At 38.0% G+C, this 14,910-nt stretch overlaps 1 protein-coding gene across 10 annotated transcripts in view; it reads right to left on the reverse strand.

The window, feature by feature from the left end:
• Positions 1-802: 802 nt before the first annotated feature.
• Positions 803-14,910, reverse strand: part of rap1gapa (RAP1 GTPase activating protein a) — a 107,878-nt gene continuing 93,770 nt past the window's right edge. For 6 of the 10 annotated variants that reach the window (XM_060895016.1, XM_060895017.1, XM_060895011.1 and 3 more), the window contains 13 exons: positions 13,093-13,248; positions 12,775-12,846; positions 12,564-12,650; positions 11,656-11,799; positions 9,769-9,921; positions 8,009-8,086; positions 6,400-6,509; positions 4,339-4,458; positions 4,107-4,242; positions 3,837-3,948; positions 3,601-3,698; positions 3,117-3,164; positions 803-2,319 (listed from right to left, as the gene is read on the reverse strand). In XM_060895016.1, the coding sequence (XP_060750999.1) occupies positions 3,156-3,164; positions 3,601-3,698; positions 3,837-3,948; positions 4,107-4,242; positions 4,339-4,458; positions 6,400-6,509; positions 8,009-8,086; positions 9,769-9,921; positions 11,656-11,799; positions 12,564-12,650; positions 12,775-12,846; positions 13,093-13,248 (1,275 nt within the window). In that variant the 3' untranslated portion in view covers positions 803-2,319; positions 3,117-3,155. Of the gene's footprint in view, positions 2,320-3,116; positions 3,165-3,600; positions 3,699-3,836; positions 3,949-4,106; positions 4,243-4,338; positions 4,459-5,494; positions 5,591-6,399; positions 6,510-8,008; positions 8,087-9,768; positions 9,922-11,655; positions 11,800-12,563; positions 12,651-12,774; positions 12,847-13,092; positions 13,249-14,910 lie in introns of all 10 variants that reach the window. The other 4 variants (XM_060895018.1, XM_060895010.1, XM_060895013.1 and 1 more) reach the window with 4 other exon arrangements.

Here is a 14,910-nt window from a genome sequence, read left to right on the forward strand (position 1 = left end):
ATGACGCCTGAGATAGGCACAGGCTCCAGGATAAGCGGTAGAAAATGAGTGTGAGAGTGAGTGTATGAAGTGAGGAAATCTATAAATAAATCCAAATACATATAAAGCAACAACAGTGAAATTATTATTAAAATAATTTCTAATTCATGTTGTTTTAGAAAGTCAGTTAATATGAATATTGATTACTGCATCTGTAGAAATCAGTCAAACCTCAGAGAAATATTCCACCCAAATCTCTTTATTTTTTTTTATTTTTTTTTTTTTTTGGGCAGTAGGCCTATGTACAAAACAGCAGTATTTACACAAATGAGCCCACAAAAGCATGAGGAATCCACACTAACAGTCGTAGCATTGCTTGATCAGTACCCTGTTTTGAGCAGCACACATTTGCTGCCTGAAATTGATTATTTTTTTGTTACCTAATTCGGTTTTTGCACTGAAACTACAATATGGATGCTTCTGGCTTAAGAAGACCAGAACTGACCACAAAGGGGCACAAAAGCACTAAGCACTAAGCGAGGCTGCTTATTCAGTTCATTTAAAAAATGATCTTTAATCATTTTATTCAAAGTATTTCTATAAACTTTGAAAATGTCCTTCATCTTCACACAGTGATGACTTGCATTAAAAAGCAAGCCTAAAGGTCTGTCAGGGAAACTCCCAGAACCCCCTCACTGGGTCCACATTTATATTTATCTCTCTCATAACTACATACTTTAAGGGATTAAGGGTTTACAGGATTAATTCATAATTTTCCTTTTAGCTTGTTACCAACAAAAATGAATAAAGTTCTGCTGATGCATTGGCCACTGAGACAAATAAAACACAATGTTAAACTTTTCTTTTTTTTTTTTTTTAAATAAATAAACATATATATATATATACTCGAATATTTACTCCACATTTATTCCTTCAGCTACCTCACTTCCTCCCTGATTGCCGGTGTACATTACACTAAGGCAACCACAGGCACTGGAATCCGTTGTGTTAGATATTCTCAGTGAACTCTAGACACATGATCGGTGCTTTCGGCATTACTGAGGTTCAACGACAGTGTCAGGTTTACACTTATGCTTAGATAGAGTTGATCTAAATAAACTTAATCTTTATCTTTGAAAAAAAAAATAGACATTTTACAACACATTAGCTTGAGCTGTAATAGAAATTCTTAATATTTATGACTACTTTCTGTAGTGGCATGGATTTGAATGGGAAAGTTTGATTTTAGGGAGACGTTAAAACTTAAAGTGGCGTCACAGATCTAGGGTCTGAACACGTTGATAAAGAATCAAGACCACATTTTATATTTCAATAAGCACATTAGAGAAAGAACTCACAGTCTGTTGTGTATCATGGTTTTGGTGTTGTATACAAGTAAGATGAATGCCCCTTACACAGAAATAACCAAGAACTCTTTTCTCACTATAGAAGGACATATGAGGTTTGTAACAACACAGTTCAGCACATTTGATGAATGCTGGAGCTACTTAGCTGGAGAGATAAATCACCTTTTTTGAGGATTATGTAAGCCATTTTTTGTTATGCAATTTCTATTTAAAGAAATAGAAGAAAAATTTTTCTTGTTTTGTTGACAATCTGAGAATGACACTGATGAAAGGTTTGCTCTTTAGTTTGTATGTTTGACGGTAATTATTTTCTGGAGGTGGAACACAATATCAGTATCAGTAGTTATTACCTAGACAAAAATCAGACAGTAATAATAATAGTATTTTTTAAAAAAAAAAAGCACGCCCATGCCAATGGCTGAGAAACATTCCAGTTAGCTTTATCTGATGAACAAGCTCCTGCTGCACGCTGCATTTTTTTTGAATATTTGGAGCTCAACATGGCTCAGCTTTAGGATGCAGTTGCCAAGATAAGAAACAGATAGCAGTTTATACCTAGAAAATCAAGCCCACTTGATTTTTTTTTTAACAAGGTCTAGAAGCAGTACTGAGAACAGAACAGAACAGCCCAAATTCCGCAGAGTGGAAACCAGACGAGAAATTCACCAGGAAAAGGAAAGTGATGCAGTGCAAATAAGGTCTCTTCATTCAGCCTGTGCCCCTCATTCCCACCTCTTACTCTCTCACTCTCACTGGGTGCTGCACTGAGTCACCTGTAAAGCAGGAGTCTGATGCAGGACATAGTCTGTTATGTACATAATCACAATCCTGTCATTTCTGTCATCTGTCACTGTGGAGCAGGCTGGAGTTATTTTCATCTTTTATCATCATCTTCATCATCACCTTCAGCAGCAGTAGCAGTCACGGTGAAAACCCGAGCTCATGAGTTTTATAGGAATGCCTTTAATGGTAGCTGTGAATGGAGATGTATAGAGATAATGGTATCAATAAACGATTAAACATAAATATAAACACACCTTTCGATTGACTGTTGAAGAAGGTTACATTAATTCTGGACTTCAAGCTATTGGATGATTTAAATAAAATTTTCACCATCAATTATGGGAAGATGCTATATGAAGCTGGAACATTTTGTAAAATGGGTTGTGCTGCCTCCTTTTTTTCCACCACACAGATTAATTTTACAGCTGTGAGAGGAGAGTAATAAGTGTTTATTCAACAAGAGGTGAATTCTGTTCACTAAAAAGTATGCCTAAATTGCAATGATGCTAATAATAATAATAATAATAATAATAATAATAATAATAATAATGCTAAGAAATCTTGTTGTAGGGGAAAAGATTCTTCATGTAGCTCTAAGATCGACATTGCCAGGACAACCTGACTATCTTTTAGTAGTTTAGCTAAAAGGCAGGACTGTGGTGTATCATTATGTGATTTTCACCTGTTATGATCTGGGGTCTCATAGCATCTTAGGAACTTAGGATATCACAGATATTTTGTGTTCTCTCCTGACTCATTTTATCAACAAGAAATCGTATGTATTATAGCTTAAAAAAATATTTGACATGTTTTTGAGTACTGTGTCTATTTTAAGTCCTCTTGACCTGACAGAAGCCTTGATTGAATGTTATCATACCTTTCCTTGAAAGTCACAGTAAAGTGGTGTTCCTCTGATGGAACATCTATTCTTATAGAAATGTGTTAATTAACTCTGCTTAAGTTCAACAGCTGAATGAAGCTGCTGACCTGTTGATGGAGATCCATGATGTAATCAGACTGGAGAGGCTAGCAGCTCTGCAAAGAGACACACACACACACACACACACACACACACTGAGGTTATGCAGTGAGCATGCAGAGTTGCCTAAATACTGCATTTTTGTGTTTGATGAACATCTTGTTTATTAAATTCCTGTCTTGCACCTAGATATTTGTTTTCTCTATGAAGTAATGAAAAGACTGTTTCCTTGAAGCTGTCTAGCCTTAGTCTATATATTTTTTATTATTCTTTATGGGTGAATGAAAACCAAATCTGTAAATGAGGGGGTGAGATTTCTCCCCAGTAGATTTCCACTATAAATTACGGGACTATATTTTGTCCAATCCTTATTGGACAAAATATCCTAGAGTAATCCTTACTCTATATCTCTCTTCTACAACAAAGTCAACAAACCTGTAAACGGAGTTGCATTTACGTTTTTTCGAATCAACATTAATAAATGCTTCTCACCGATGTAGACTTGTGGTCAATTGGTCGATCTAGTTTGAAGCGGATGTCAGTCCGGTTCTGCTCTTGACCTTTACCACCATCGGGAGGTTTGCCTATACCTAGGACATGAACAGTCTGTAATGAGCTTTCACATACCTGACATTACTTATCCAGATTGGGTTACACACAGCCGAAATGTCATATTTATGGCTAATCATATATTTATAACTTATCATTTTGTGCTGTATTTAATTTACCAGATGAACTTCCCCTTCTGGTGGTGCTGATGTTGTTTACATTGTCGTCTAGCCATGTGCTGTAGGTGAACGAGTCCCGCTTGTGTGGAGTCCCTGCTGATGACAGACTTTCCTAAACACAGAACGACACACTTTTATTCTGCTCAAATGTATCCATACCCTCTATACATACCAAAAGACATGTAGTTTAGACTGCCTTCTAGCTACAGTGACTAAATTTAGATGATTTAAAGTGTGTTTGTAGCAAGCAGAAAATGATAAAACACTCACCATGCCTGTATCGTAGTCCTCAGTGGCCTCGGCCTCGTTCTCCTCCACCACACTGGCAAAGCTGCTGGCATTTGAGGAGGAGCGTGACAAGTCATGAGCTTCAGGGATGGACGGAGCTCTGAAGCACATGGCCGAGCTACACGCACACACACACACACACACATTTTAGAATCTATACTTTTTCTTTTACTGTTTCATCAATTATTCATCTTTTCAAGTTCATAACCTTCACCTGTTCTTAGTGACAAGGACCTCAGGTGAGCTCTGATTGGATGAGATTTCAGACTTGGGTTCCTGTGATATGTGTCCACTGTCAGGATTCTTCTGTGTGCTCGGTGAACTGTCCCTGCTGCTGCACATAAACACATTAACCATTAGGGGGCAGCAGGAGAATTCTCTTCCACACTGTAGCTGAACGTAGTGCTCCAGTTAGGTGCAAGTAAATCTCTTTGTTAGTAATCAAAGACATTAGACATCAATATTTGGACCGAAGCATGCAGAATCTGCTGAAGAACAAGAATTTCAGAAGAGCTGAGTGAAAGCAGTGCTCTAAGGTTGAACATTAATCACATAAAGAAACCTGTCATTGTAAGGCAAGTGCTAAAATAAGGCACCTTTTCATGGCATGGTGCAAGTGGGAGAAATAGTTTGGGAAAAGAATTTGAGAAGAGCTAGAATGGTTTGGTTAGAATGAATGCATTAAAAACTGATGTAGATCAGACAAGCTACTACAGACAAGCTACTACGACATAAATATTAAAATAGGTTGTATAAATAGATTTTAAAAATGAGTAGGGATTCAGTGCAATGACATTTTTTAATGTACAGAAAACTTTCTGTTATTATATATTCTCCTGCTTGTATGGGATATATGACATTCAAAGTATGATGATGCCAAGCTGATTGTGCTTATTTTTAATTTTGTAAACGTTTGCCACAAACGCTAAAACGAGATAGTAATATTTCTGTTGTAGTAATTATGGCAGCATGAAAATAGAGCTCTAAAACTCACATGAACAGTACACTGCTCTTTAAGTTTAGCAGACTTTCACTGTCAGTGAGAAAAAAACTCTATCAACTGCTGTGAATTTGACTTGTTTGGAAGCACTGTGCCTTTCAGCAGCATTTCTTCTCTTTTGTTCATCACAGATATTTTAGCAGTGCAAAATGCTTAAAGTATGAGTTACTAACGCTTTGAGCACAATAAAGGTCAATAAAGTTGCATCATTAAACACACAGTTATTACTCAGTTTTCAATTTACATGTTTCACTAATTTCATCATGCGCATGAAAGCTTAGAATCTTCTCCGCGTTAATCGACTATGTTATATCTACAGGGGACAGGCAGTTCTGCACTTATTAGAGAGATTCTAAGGTGGCATCTGTACTTGGAGGAATCCATGATGAGCCTGCCGTTCCTGAGACTGACGCTGGGCAGAGAAACACAGAGCACTGTCCTGTCCTCTGACAAGAGAGCGGCAATCCTTCAGTAACCACACAAAGACAAATATAGTGGCACACAATCAGTGACCTTTTTCTTTATTTGTTTCTGCATCTAGTTCAAAGGAGTTCAATATACACTCTGCAGTCGATTTAATAGCAACTCAATAGGTACACCTGCTCATTCATACGATTATACAGTCACGTGATGTTTTTTTCAACCTTGAACTTGGTTTTGGTGAGCCTGTGCCCACTGTTGCATCACATTCCTTTTCATGACTGACAGGAGTGGAACTCCAAGTCAACGACTGGCATTTGTGTGCATTTTTATATGCTTTTCTGCTCAGCATAGCTGTAAACAGTTATTTGTGATACTGCAGCATTCCTGTGGGTTCGGAATATTCTAGCCATTTTTCTTTGATCGCTCCCATGAACAAGCCCACATTTTTACCCACATACTGCTGATGACTTGATGGTTTTTTTTTAAGTTTTCTGTATGAACTCTAAAAGCTGCTGGTCTTCACAACCCAAGGGAAAAGCAATTTAAAAAATAATCAAACCTGTCCACCTGGGAGCAACAACCATGCCACAGTCAATTGAGGCATACTTCACCTGTATCTTCATGATTTTATTCATTGCAGTGTTGCCACATGATTGACTGAATAATTGCATGAGTGTGCAGGTGTCCTGTTTTTCCTGCTGAAGTTGCTAGGGAGTGTACATGTACATTTAATCTATTTCCACAAAAAGCATGCCAAACACCAGTGGACATAGTAATAACATGGCCTGCGACATTATATGCAACTGCTTTTTGGATCAAACTCCTGAGGGTCCAGATCGCTAAGCTACTCACCTCTTTTCCTGCACCTCCTGGATGTTCTCGATGCCGATGGCACTGCTCCTGCGAGAGTTGAATGGGCCAGACTTTTTCCTCGTTGGACTTTTCCCAGGAATGATCAGAGACTGTAGGAGAGAAATGGCCTCAGTGAGCTTTCCACAATAAAAAAACTATACCATCCCACATCCCACATTGTAGTACACATAGTTTTGTTATTCTGCTGCATGTCACAGAATGATTGGTTTGGACAGCTTTGTTATTTATTTTACCCTCCAAATATGCCTGAGAACTATAGCTTTTTTACCACACATGATTGTAGTTGTTTTGTGACAAGATGCATTTTGACTTGTCTGGGAGATTGAAAGCTATTGATGTGATCCAGAACTGGCTCAAGGTGGCATGCTGGTCCTAAAGTGGCTTCAGGCTATGACTAGAGCAGCAGGCTTTATGCATTACTACAAGATAAAAGACAGAGGCTGAACTACTGAGCTTCGTTGAGGTTTGCTTTACTGTAGCTGCTTTGTTCTCTTGGTTCGTTTACTGGGTTTTACTAGTCTCAATTTACGGCTTGCAAAATGGGACTTGAAAAATCCTTTTTATCTAAAATGACTTCAAAAGCACGCGTGAGAGGTGACTGAAGTTTTCCCTCCATTTTATGGTACTATGCTATTAAACTGCTAAGTACCATTCAATATCCAGACAAGAGCAAAGAAATACACTGAGCTATATATACCACAACAAACAGGGCGGGAGATAAGGGCAATGTAGCGATACAGGACACAATATGGATGGACACCTGGAAGGGCAGGACAATTACTGGTGTCTGCAGCTAGTGAGCCTTTTCAATGGCATGACAGAATGCTGCAATTGTATCAAAATTCCATGCATTATTAGTATTAACTGTTACAAGCTACAGGTTATGAATGGTGTCCAAATGCAGAATACAATTCAACACTGGGCATTAGTATTGGGGATGTTACAAACAGCATAATTACTTATTTCGACTAAGTAATTATGTGATCAACATGGGAAGGTGAACACAATAGGATTTCGATTCAGATGGTTCATGTCATGGGAACACTGTTGCTAGGCAGCTGAGAAATTAGCTAGCTAATGACCAAGGCAAGCATTTTACTGCTAACTCGTTTATACGGACATTATAAAAGCATAGTGACAGTGAAAACAAAACAAAATTGTCCGGAATAACAACATTTTCCTCAAATTTGTTAATAGATTATTAAGAAAAGCCTGTGTAAGAGTAATAGGCAACTGAGAAAAAAGCTAGATATTTGGCTAGTCATAAAAGCAAAATACAAATGCATAATGACTGAAAAAAGTCAGCACATTTGCTTGTGAATTAATGATATAAGTCTTTATGACCAGACTTTCATGGATTCTGCCATAAAAGAAAAACAAAACAAAAATAACACAAATTTCTCTTGTTGTAAACACAGGGAACACATTTCAATATGAAAGCATTTATAATTGTAAATATCAAACTAAGTGAAGCCAAGCTACTCCATACTGTTTCTTCTGGGATCTGATGTCTGCTTATACAGTGCTAATGAAGGTTTTCATGCAGTGGAGCAAAAGATGGAGAAAAGAGTGAGAGTTTTACATGAACCTCTTCTATCGTTCCTATCCCTATGGCACTGCCGCGGCGTCCGTATTTACTGGGACTTTTCCCTGGGACAAGCAATGACTGCAGAGGGGCCACACAAACAGAGAAACACAAAGAAAAAGAGAGAGGGGGGGAGGGAAGAGACCATGAGCTGTCATGCAGCAGGTTGTTATAAAAACACACAGGGCAGTTGTCAAGCTTTATAATTCTACAGTAAAAGGGTTTTTATGGAAACAACACAGCAGCCAGATGAGGAGCCTGAGGAGCCATGGTTGGGTACGAAGGCCTGTGAGGGACAAGAGAGCAGGGCTGAGAAAAAGGAGCACACAGCAGACTGTTAGAGGCAACTACCACAATTTGGACACACATATATTCATTCATACTGGTTATTTAACACAATCTTTGGTTAAGTTACCCAATACAGGCTAGTTTTATACATATTGTTAGCAAAGGATTGTGTATCCCACATCCGTATTTTTGTGATATTCTAGCTGAAAATTAGGTGGCTTATAGTTGTTAAAACACAGTACAGAAAGCTACAGCAGTCTATAACCTATACCTGTCAAAGTAAGAGGATACATATGACTGACACAGCATGTAAACCTAGACGGAAAACAAAGAAAAAACAAAACAATGGAGTTCCTAACAAACAGAACAGAAACACAGAAATCTGATCCTGGATGTCTGCTCCTTGTGGACAAAACCCTGTGACTGTTCGGAAGGGAGGGAGGTCACTGAGCAAACATGGTCAAAAGGGGCAGTGACGTAATTCATGTGGCGTCAGACAGCTGCAACAATCCCCGAGCTGGCAGGAACTCCATTAGAGCAGCTGTGCTTGGCAAAGAGATACTGTGATATAGAGAGCAGCAGGCGGGTGGATGAGCTGTCTGTCTGAGAAGGCCAGTTTTGCCCTCAAGTCGTATGACCGAGGCCTGCTGAGTACACATATACTCACCACACACAGCAAAGCACAGCTCAGCTCATCATCAGCTCATGCCTGTGGATAAAACACCAGAACAGCAAAAAAAAAAAAAAAAAAATCCAGCAAACACACACAGCTCACTCAGCTGGATGTGACGATGCACACTTCACTTTCATGCCACATATTCACATAGCTCTTCTTTCCAACACTGACAGCATGACCATGTTTTAGCATTCTGGTACAAATTCATCCCTAAGCCATTTAACTGTAAAAACACACACTGGACACCACATACACCCTTAAAGCTTGTCAAGAACAAAATGGAGACTTATAAAAACAGATAAAACAGAGCATTCATATCATGACTAGGAGAGAATAACACTGAACGGGGGCTGAACCATCTCTCCTGAGTCATAAGACATGCTTTTAATATAGCAGATGGCCATTTCAACCTCTGTTATGGTTCAAATGTCTTTATCAGCCAGCTTATCATCATTAGATGAGATGAGCAAGAGCTGAGAATGCACTCTTGTGATTATGTTTTGAGACAAGCAGGGAGAAAAAGCTACTGTATATCCAGATATGAGGAAACAGTGTTGAAATATGAATTCATACCCCTGGCCTCTCAGGTTATATGCATTTTGTAGAATTGTTAATAGTAGTTTTCTTTTGCTTGTACTTGTACTAACCGGGATATGTTTATAAAAAGTATAGGTGGGCAGAGAAAGAAAATCTTTGTGAGGAAGGGACTTGGAAGGGGGCAATATTGGGATTCAGGGTGGTGGGAATGGGAAGAGGGCATCTTTTGGCTCAAACTTAGGCCAGAGGGAGTGTTACTTACTATCCCAGCGTATTTAGGGGCCTCTGGAGAGAGTAGCAGTTCGTTGTTGTTGTTGTTGTGGGTAAAACTGCCGCTGTGACTAGAAGAGACCGCACGCTTCCCAATACTGAAACTCATGGCATCCAGAGAGTGGCTCCTGTTGCGGATCACCCGCTAGGGGTCAGAGAGAAACACTGTGAACCAGGGGGCAATAGTGGGCACAGGAACCATGAACAGAGAAGTGAGGTGGGGAAACTTGCTGTTTTGAATTGCAATTACAAAAGAAGACCCTGAATCAACAAAGAGGCCTAGAGGTTTCAATAGATAAGAAGAGAATCAGAAATGGACACAGTGATGGAAGGATAAAGCAGAGCAGACATCCATGGCTGTGAAGTGGACAATGCACAGTGAAGGCAAGCAGGGCTAGCTCAAGCCAAGTGGAAGCCACAGGGATATGTACCAAGCACTGCTGAAGCCAGCTCAAAGAGAGGACAGGGTGTCCCTAATACTAACAGGAGTTCATAAAGCAATTATGGCCAATTATAGGCCCTTAGAATCACAGTAGACAGGGATGCATCCATCACATTTTTTCACACTAAGAACATCGTCTACATCAACACTGGTGCCGAAAATTGTTGTCTACTAGTGTAATCTACTTTTATTAACCTACTTTGCATTTAGCAATCAGTGGCATCATAGCAGCATGTAATTTAGCTCTGTTTTTATTTTTTCATATTAAAAATGAGAACAAAGTGCTGTGAACTGCAGCTTGATTGGAGACCCTGATGAGTGACGGGATTAGAAACTATAATGCTCTATATGCAACACACTCTACCCCATGCTTGTAAATCATTTGTGTACATGCAATTCATAGCACTTTGTGTGTCATTTCATCTTGTACACCAGGCTTACATCGCATAGTATCAGAGCATGAGTGAATGAGAACGGCATCAGATAGATAATCGACTCTTGTATCAGTAATGATGTATCACTAGCACCAAAGATTAACACCAAAAATAAACTCTGCCTTTGATCTCACTGAAACCGATGTGTTCAATGAGCGGTTTGTATCAAATCTCTCTATATCAAATCCAACACTCTTTATATCAAATCCAATCCACAGGTGAACTTATACCACAGTAATAGGTTATGTGGCCTATGGAATAGCTACACGGATAAATAGCTACATGGATATCGTTTTAGCAAAATAATGGCCAGATTATGAGAAACCTTAGTTACCAGCTAATAATAGTCTAATCTACATATTAGAGTTATATCCCTTCCTAATCTTGTCTTTTTTTTGGTCATTGGATTTTCACTACGAGTGTAGCAAATATGGATGTGCTTTTACTGCATATGCTATCAATTACTTTAGGGTGAATAAACATGTGTAAGTGTAATCATCAGATGACAACTTGGGAACCGTTATTCCTCCATGTGTTAACTGAAGTAATTAGGGCTAATTAAAGTAATGAATGATTTCATTACAACACTGTAAAATATGTTGAGCACTGCTACTTAACAGTTGGTGTAATAAACATGCTGACTTGATATCTCCATCCTGGAAGATGAGGGCACATGGCGTTCACACATTTCACAAAAAGTGGTTCTAAGCTGCCAGCAAAAAAGTGGCCAATAGAAAAGGTAGGATTGGGTCAGATAAAGGAAAATATAGTCTCACAGGCACACTGTGTAAAACCAGCACAAAATCTATACACTGTCAAGCACACCCTCTCCCACACCTGTAATGAAGAACTGTGAAAACCCACACAAAAGCAGTTAAAAGATTAAAAGACAAAAGATTATTATTAGGAGCACTCAGACAGTCCCAGCCACCCATGAATCACTGCCTGTCGTCCAGATTATTGGTACAAGCACTTTGGGAGACTATAAGTTGCAGGGTCCTACCTTAAAAGACTCAAAGAAGCCTCCACCGCCTCCTCCTCCTCCATTCTCAAGCTTCTCCTCATCGCCGCCGAGCCCCATCATGGCCTGACTGTTGATATGCAGCTCTTCATACAGTGTCTCTAGCAGGGCTCCTCGAGTGCGCTCCTGACCCCCCCACAAAATCCGTTACATAGATTAATGGGTATATGATAGACATATTAAAATATTTTTGGTATATAACCTCTGTACTATGACTGTGGGCATGCAAATGGAATATGAATGCATTATTCAGACAACAAATAATTTGTTCTAGCCAGATACCAAAACCAGTCAAATAACAAGTGCGCTATTCATGTTTTTTTCCTCTTTTTTATTCTTTTGTTCTTAGTACTCACATGAGAAGGTGGTTTTAAAACTAGGTAACAGGTTTGTTTTTGGGAAATGGAATAAGCTAAATTCATTCAAAAATATCGGCATAATAAATAAATAAATAAATAAGTAAGCATGAATAAAAGCAGTCTAGTGCACATGAGGCTGAGAGACCGTCAGAGCCGGAATTTACACACCATGTTAACTCTTTTTTTTCAGTGTGCTTTCCCCAAGTGTGATTACTGAATATGCAAAATGAACGTAGCTACAATTTCTGTTCTGCAATGCAAAATAGCATAATTGAATAACATATTAAATTTCATTGAATTTTCATACACAATCAGAAGCCACACCTGAGTGTACTGAAAGCCGAGAAAAACTGATTAAACTCGTGGACTCAAGTGTGGTTCCTGCATGATTAGGATGAGATCCCTGCACATCCACTAGCCCTTTGTGGATAGGATTGGATACCTCTGATGTCATTCTAATACAGTGGTACCTCGCTTATCGACCGGCTCGGACATCGACATGGTACATTGTGTTAAATATGATCAACTCACCTCCAGTCTGGCAAACTTCTCAGCTTTGTAGCAGGCGTGCTCAGCGTTGATTAGCTTTGTATATAAAAATTCATGAAATTCTGTTCCCTAAGAGAGAAACAGAATACAACCCATGATTTTATGCTGCACTGTCTAAAAATCCATAAGAAAAACTTGATGTATATTTTGTATTAACTGGGAATGAACATTGCCACAACTTCTTTCAGCTTACCTTCTTGAATATGGCAGGATCAGGTAGGGCTGGTCCAAAAAATGGGACATCATCTCTTGCAGTCACTGACACCTGCAGAATGACACAATCATTTTATTAGGAAATTTGTTGGTATTAGAAGTTAGGTATGTAATTTTTAACTCTGATGATAATAATCACGAAAGGAAATATTACTGGGTTACTTAAGTTCTTCACCCGCACCTATATACATAGGTACCTCTTGTGTACCTCCTGTTATAAAACTATAACTTCTTTCAGGATCATTAACAACCTTGCAGTGAATTAATAAACAGAGATGTTGGCTGTTGTATGCTTTACCTTGTACAAGACATTGTCAGAACATGCATTCTCCACTTGTACCACAATGTAGGCATGCAGGAAGTTTGATGCGATCATGTCTGGAACAAAAGGAGTGTTCTCTTGTTGGAACACAATGGCCACAATGTCATTTCCTATATGTCTCTTCCTCTGCAGCTAAAACATAGAGAGTTAGGGAAAAAAATAATAATGAAAACACACTATATATCAGACATATTTCTCTTTTTTTATGCCTGTCATATAATTATGCTTTCGTTTAATTACAAAGATTTTTTTCCCCCTAATAACACAACTTTTATCTCCCTCCTACTTTGTCAATTACAACACTCTAAAATGCAAAAAAAAAAAAAATAAAAATAAATAAATCATTTGCAGTTCCTAGATAACTAAAGTTAATTTTCAGGCAGAACAAATGCAAGAAATGTGGGAAGGATAATCTTGTTTGCAAAACGCTTTCATGTTCAACACTAGCATCTGCTACAGTATTCCAGTCTCTTTGCTAATATTCACACTGAACATGACTGAAAATTTGCTGGCAAATTAAATATGTTAAGAAACACATACGAGGAGGTATTTATGCTCTTATTCTTTTTTTTAGAAAGCCAAAATGAGATCATTTTAAATGGTTTATTCACTATAAATTCGGCTTTGCACATCAACACTTCCTAATTCATAGTTTTGGATGTATGTTTTTGAAAATGACAAATACATCTACATTCACATCATAATACTGCAACATCACAACATAACACAATCTTTTTATCAGATTGGTGTACCTGTAGATTCGATGTGGTGCCATGTTACTTCTGAATATGAACTTTGAATATGAATATCTGAATATGAATTTTGAACATATTCTTAGAATACTGTATGTTCAAAATTGTCTTTCTGAAAATCTAAAATAAGCTCACTTGATGCTACCAAGAATCAACAGGTTTAACATGTTACCAATTAAACTAAATACTAAACTAATGTCTACTTAACTAAATTAAAAAGAGATACATTTAGATGATTAACTCATGCACAGTAATTTACATAACAGTGTTTAACAAAGCATTTATTGTGTATTATACCAAATAATCATTTAATAATTATTAATAATAAATATTTTATATAAATATTTTCACATAAAAGGTTCACCAATCTGACACCAGTAAACGTGTAAAATAAAGTCTAAGTCCTAGTAAATAAACCTTTTAACACGTGTCTAATTTTGGATTCACTGAACAAAGACCCTAATTAACCCATAATATGAATTACTTTAAATAATGTGTTACCGCGATATCTATTCCAATTAGACAGTGATATAGAAATTTATACATTAGCAACTACAAACACAAATAAATACAACAAATGAAATTAATTAAGTTAAAATTTTGTATAGATTTTAAATAAGAAAATGTCTCATGAAAGGCTCTAATTTATTAAAAGTTTTGGTGCAATACACTAAGACAAGACCATTGTGCCACTTGGGTCATGGCTGGAAGTACAAGGAAGACTGAATGTGTAACTTTCTGTGGCTGGAAGACTCATGATAATCTCCGCCAGCAGATGGTTGGCAACCGTAATGCAAACTGTAGAGCTAGGATAGGCCAAGTGGAAACAGGGTGCTGCTGATTTTTTATTTTTTATCGTGAGCTCACTTCTATAATGCTGCTCTTTCAGAAAGCAACCTATGGTCTGTCGACCAGCAACAGCTGCTATTGCTCTGTGTGTGAGTGTGTTTAAAAATGGTTGAGTCCCTAAGGAGCATCTAGAAAAACACTGCTCCTCAGAGAAAGCTTTTGGAACCGGGAGACAAAAAGGTCACTTAGCGCA

The sequence above is a fragment of the Tachysurus vachellii genome, chromosome 19 (assembly GCF_030014155.1).
Source record: "Tachysurus vachellii isolate PV-2020 chromosome 19, HZAU_Pvac_v1, whole genome shotgun sequence".
NCBI classification, from domain to species: domain Eukaryota; kingdom Metazoa; phylum Chordata; class Actinopteri; order Siluriformes; family Bagridae; genus Tachysurus; species Tachysurus vachellii.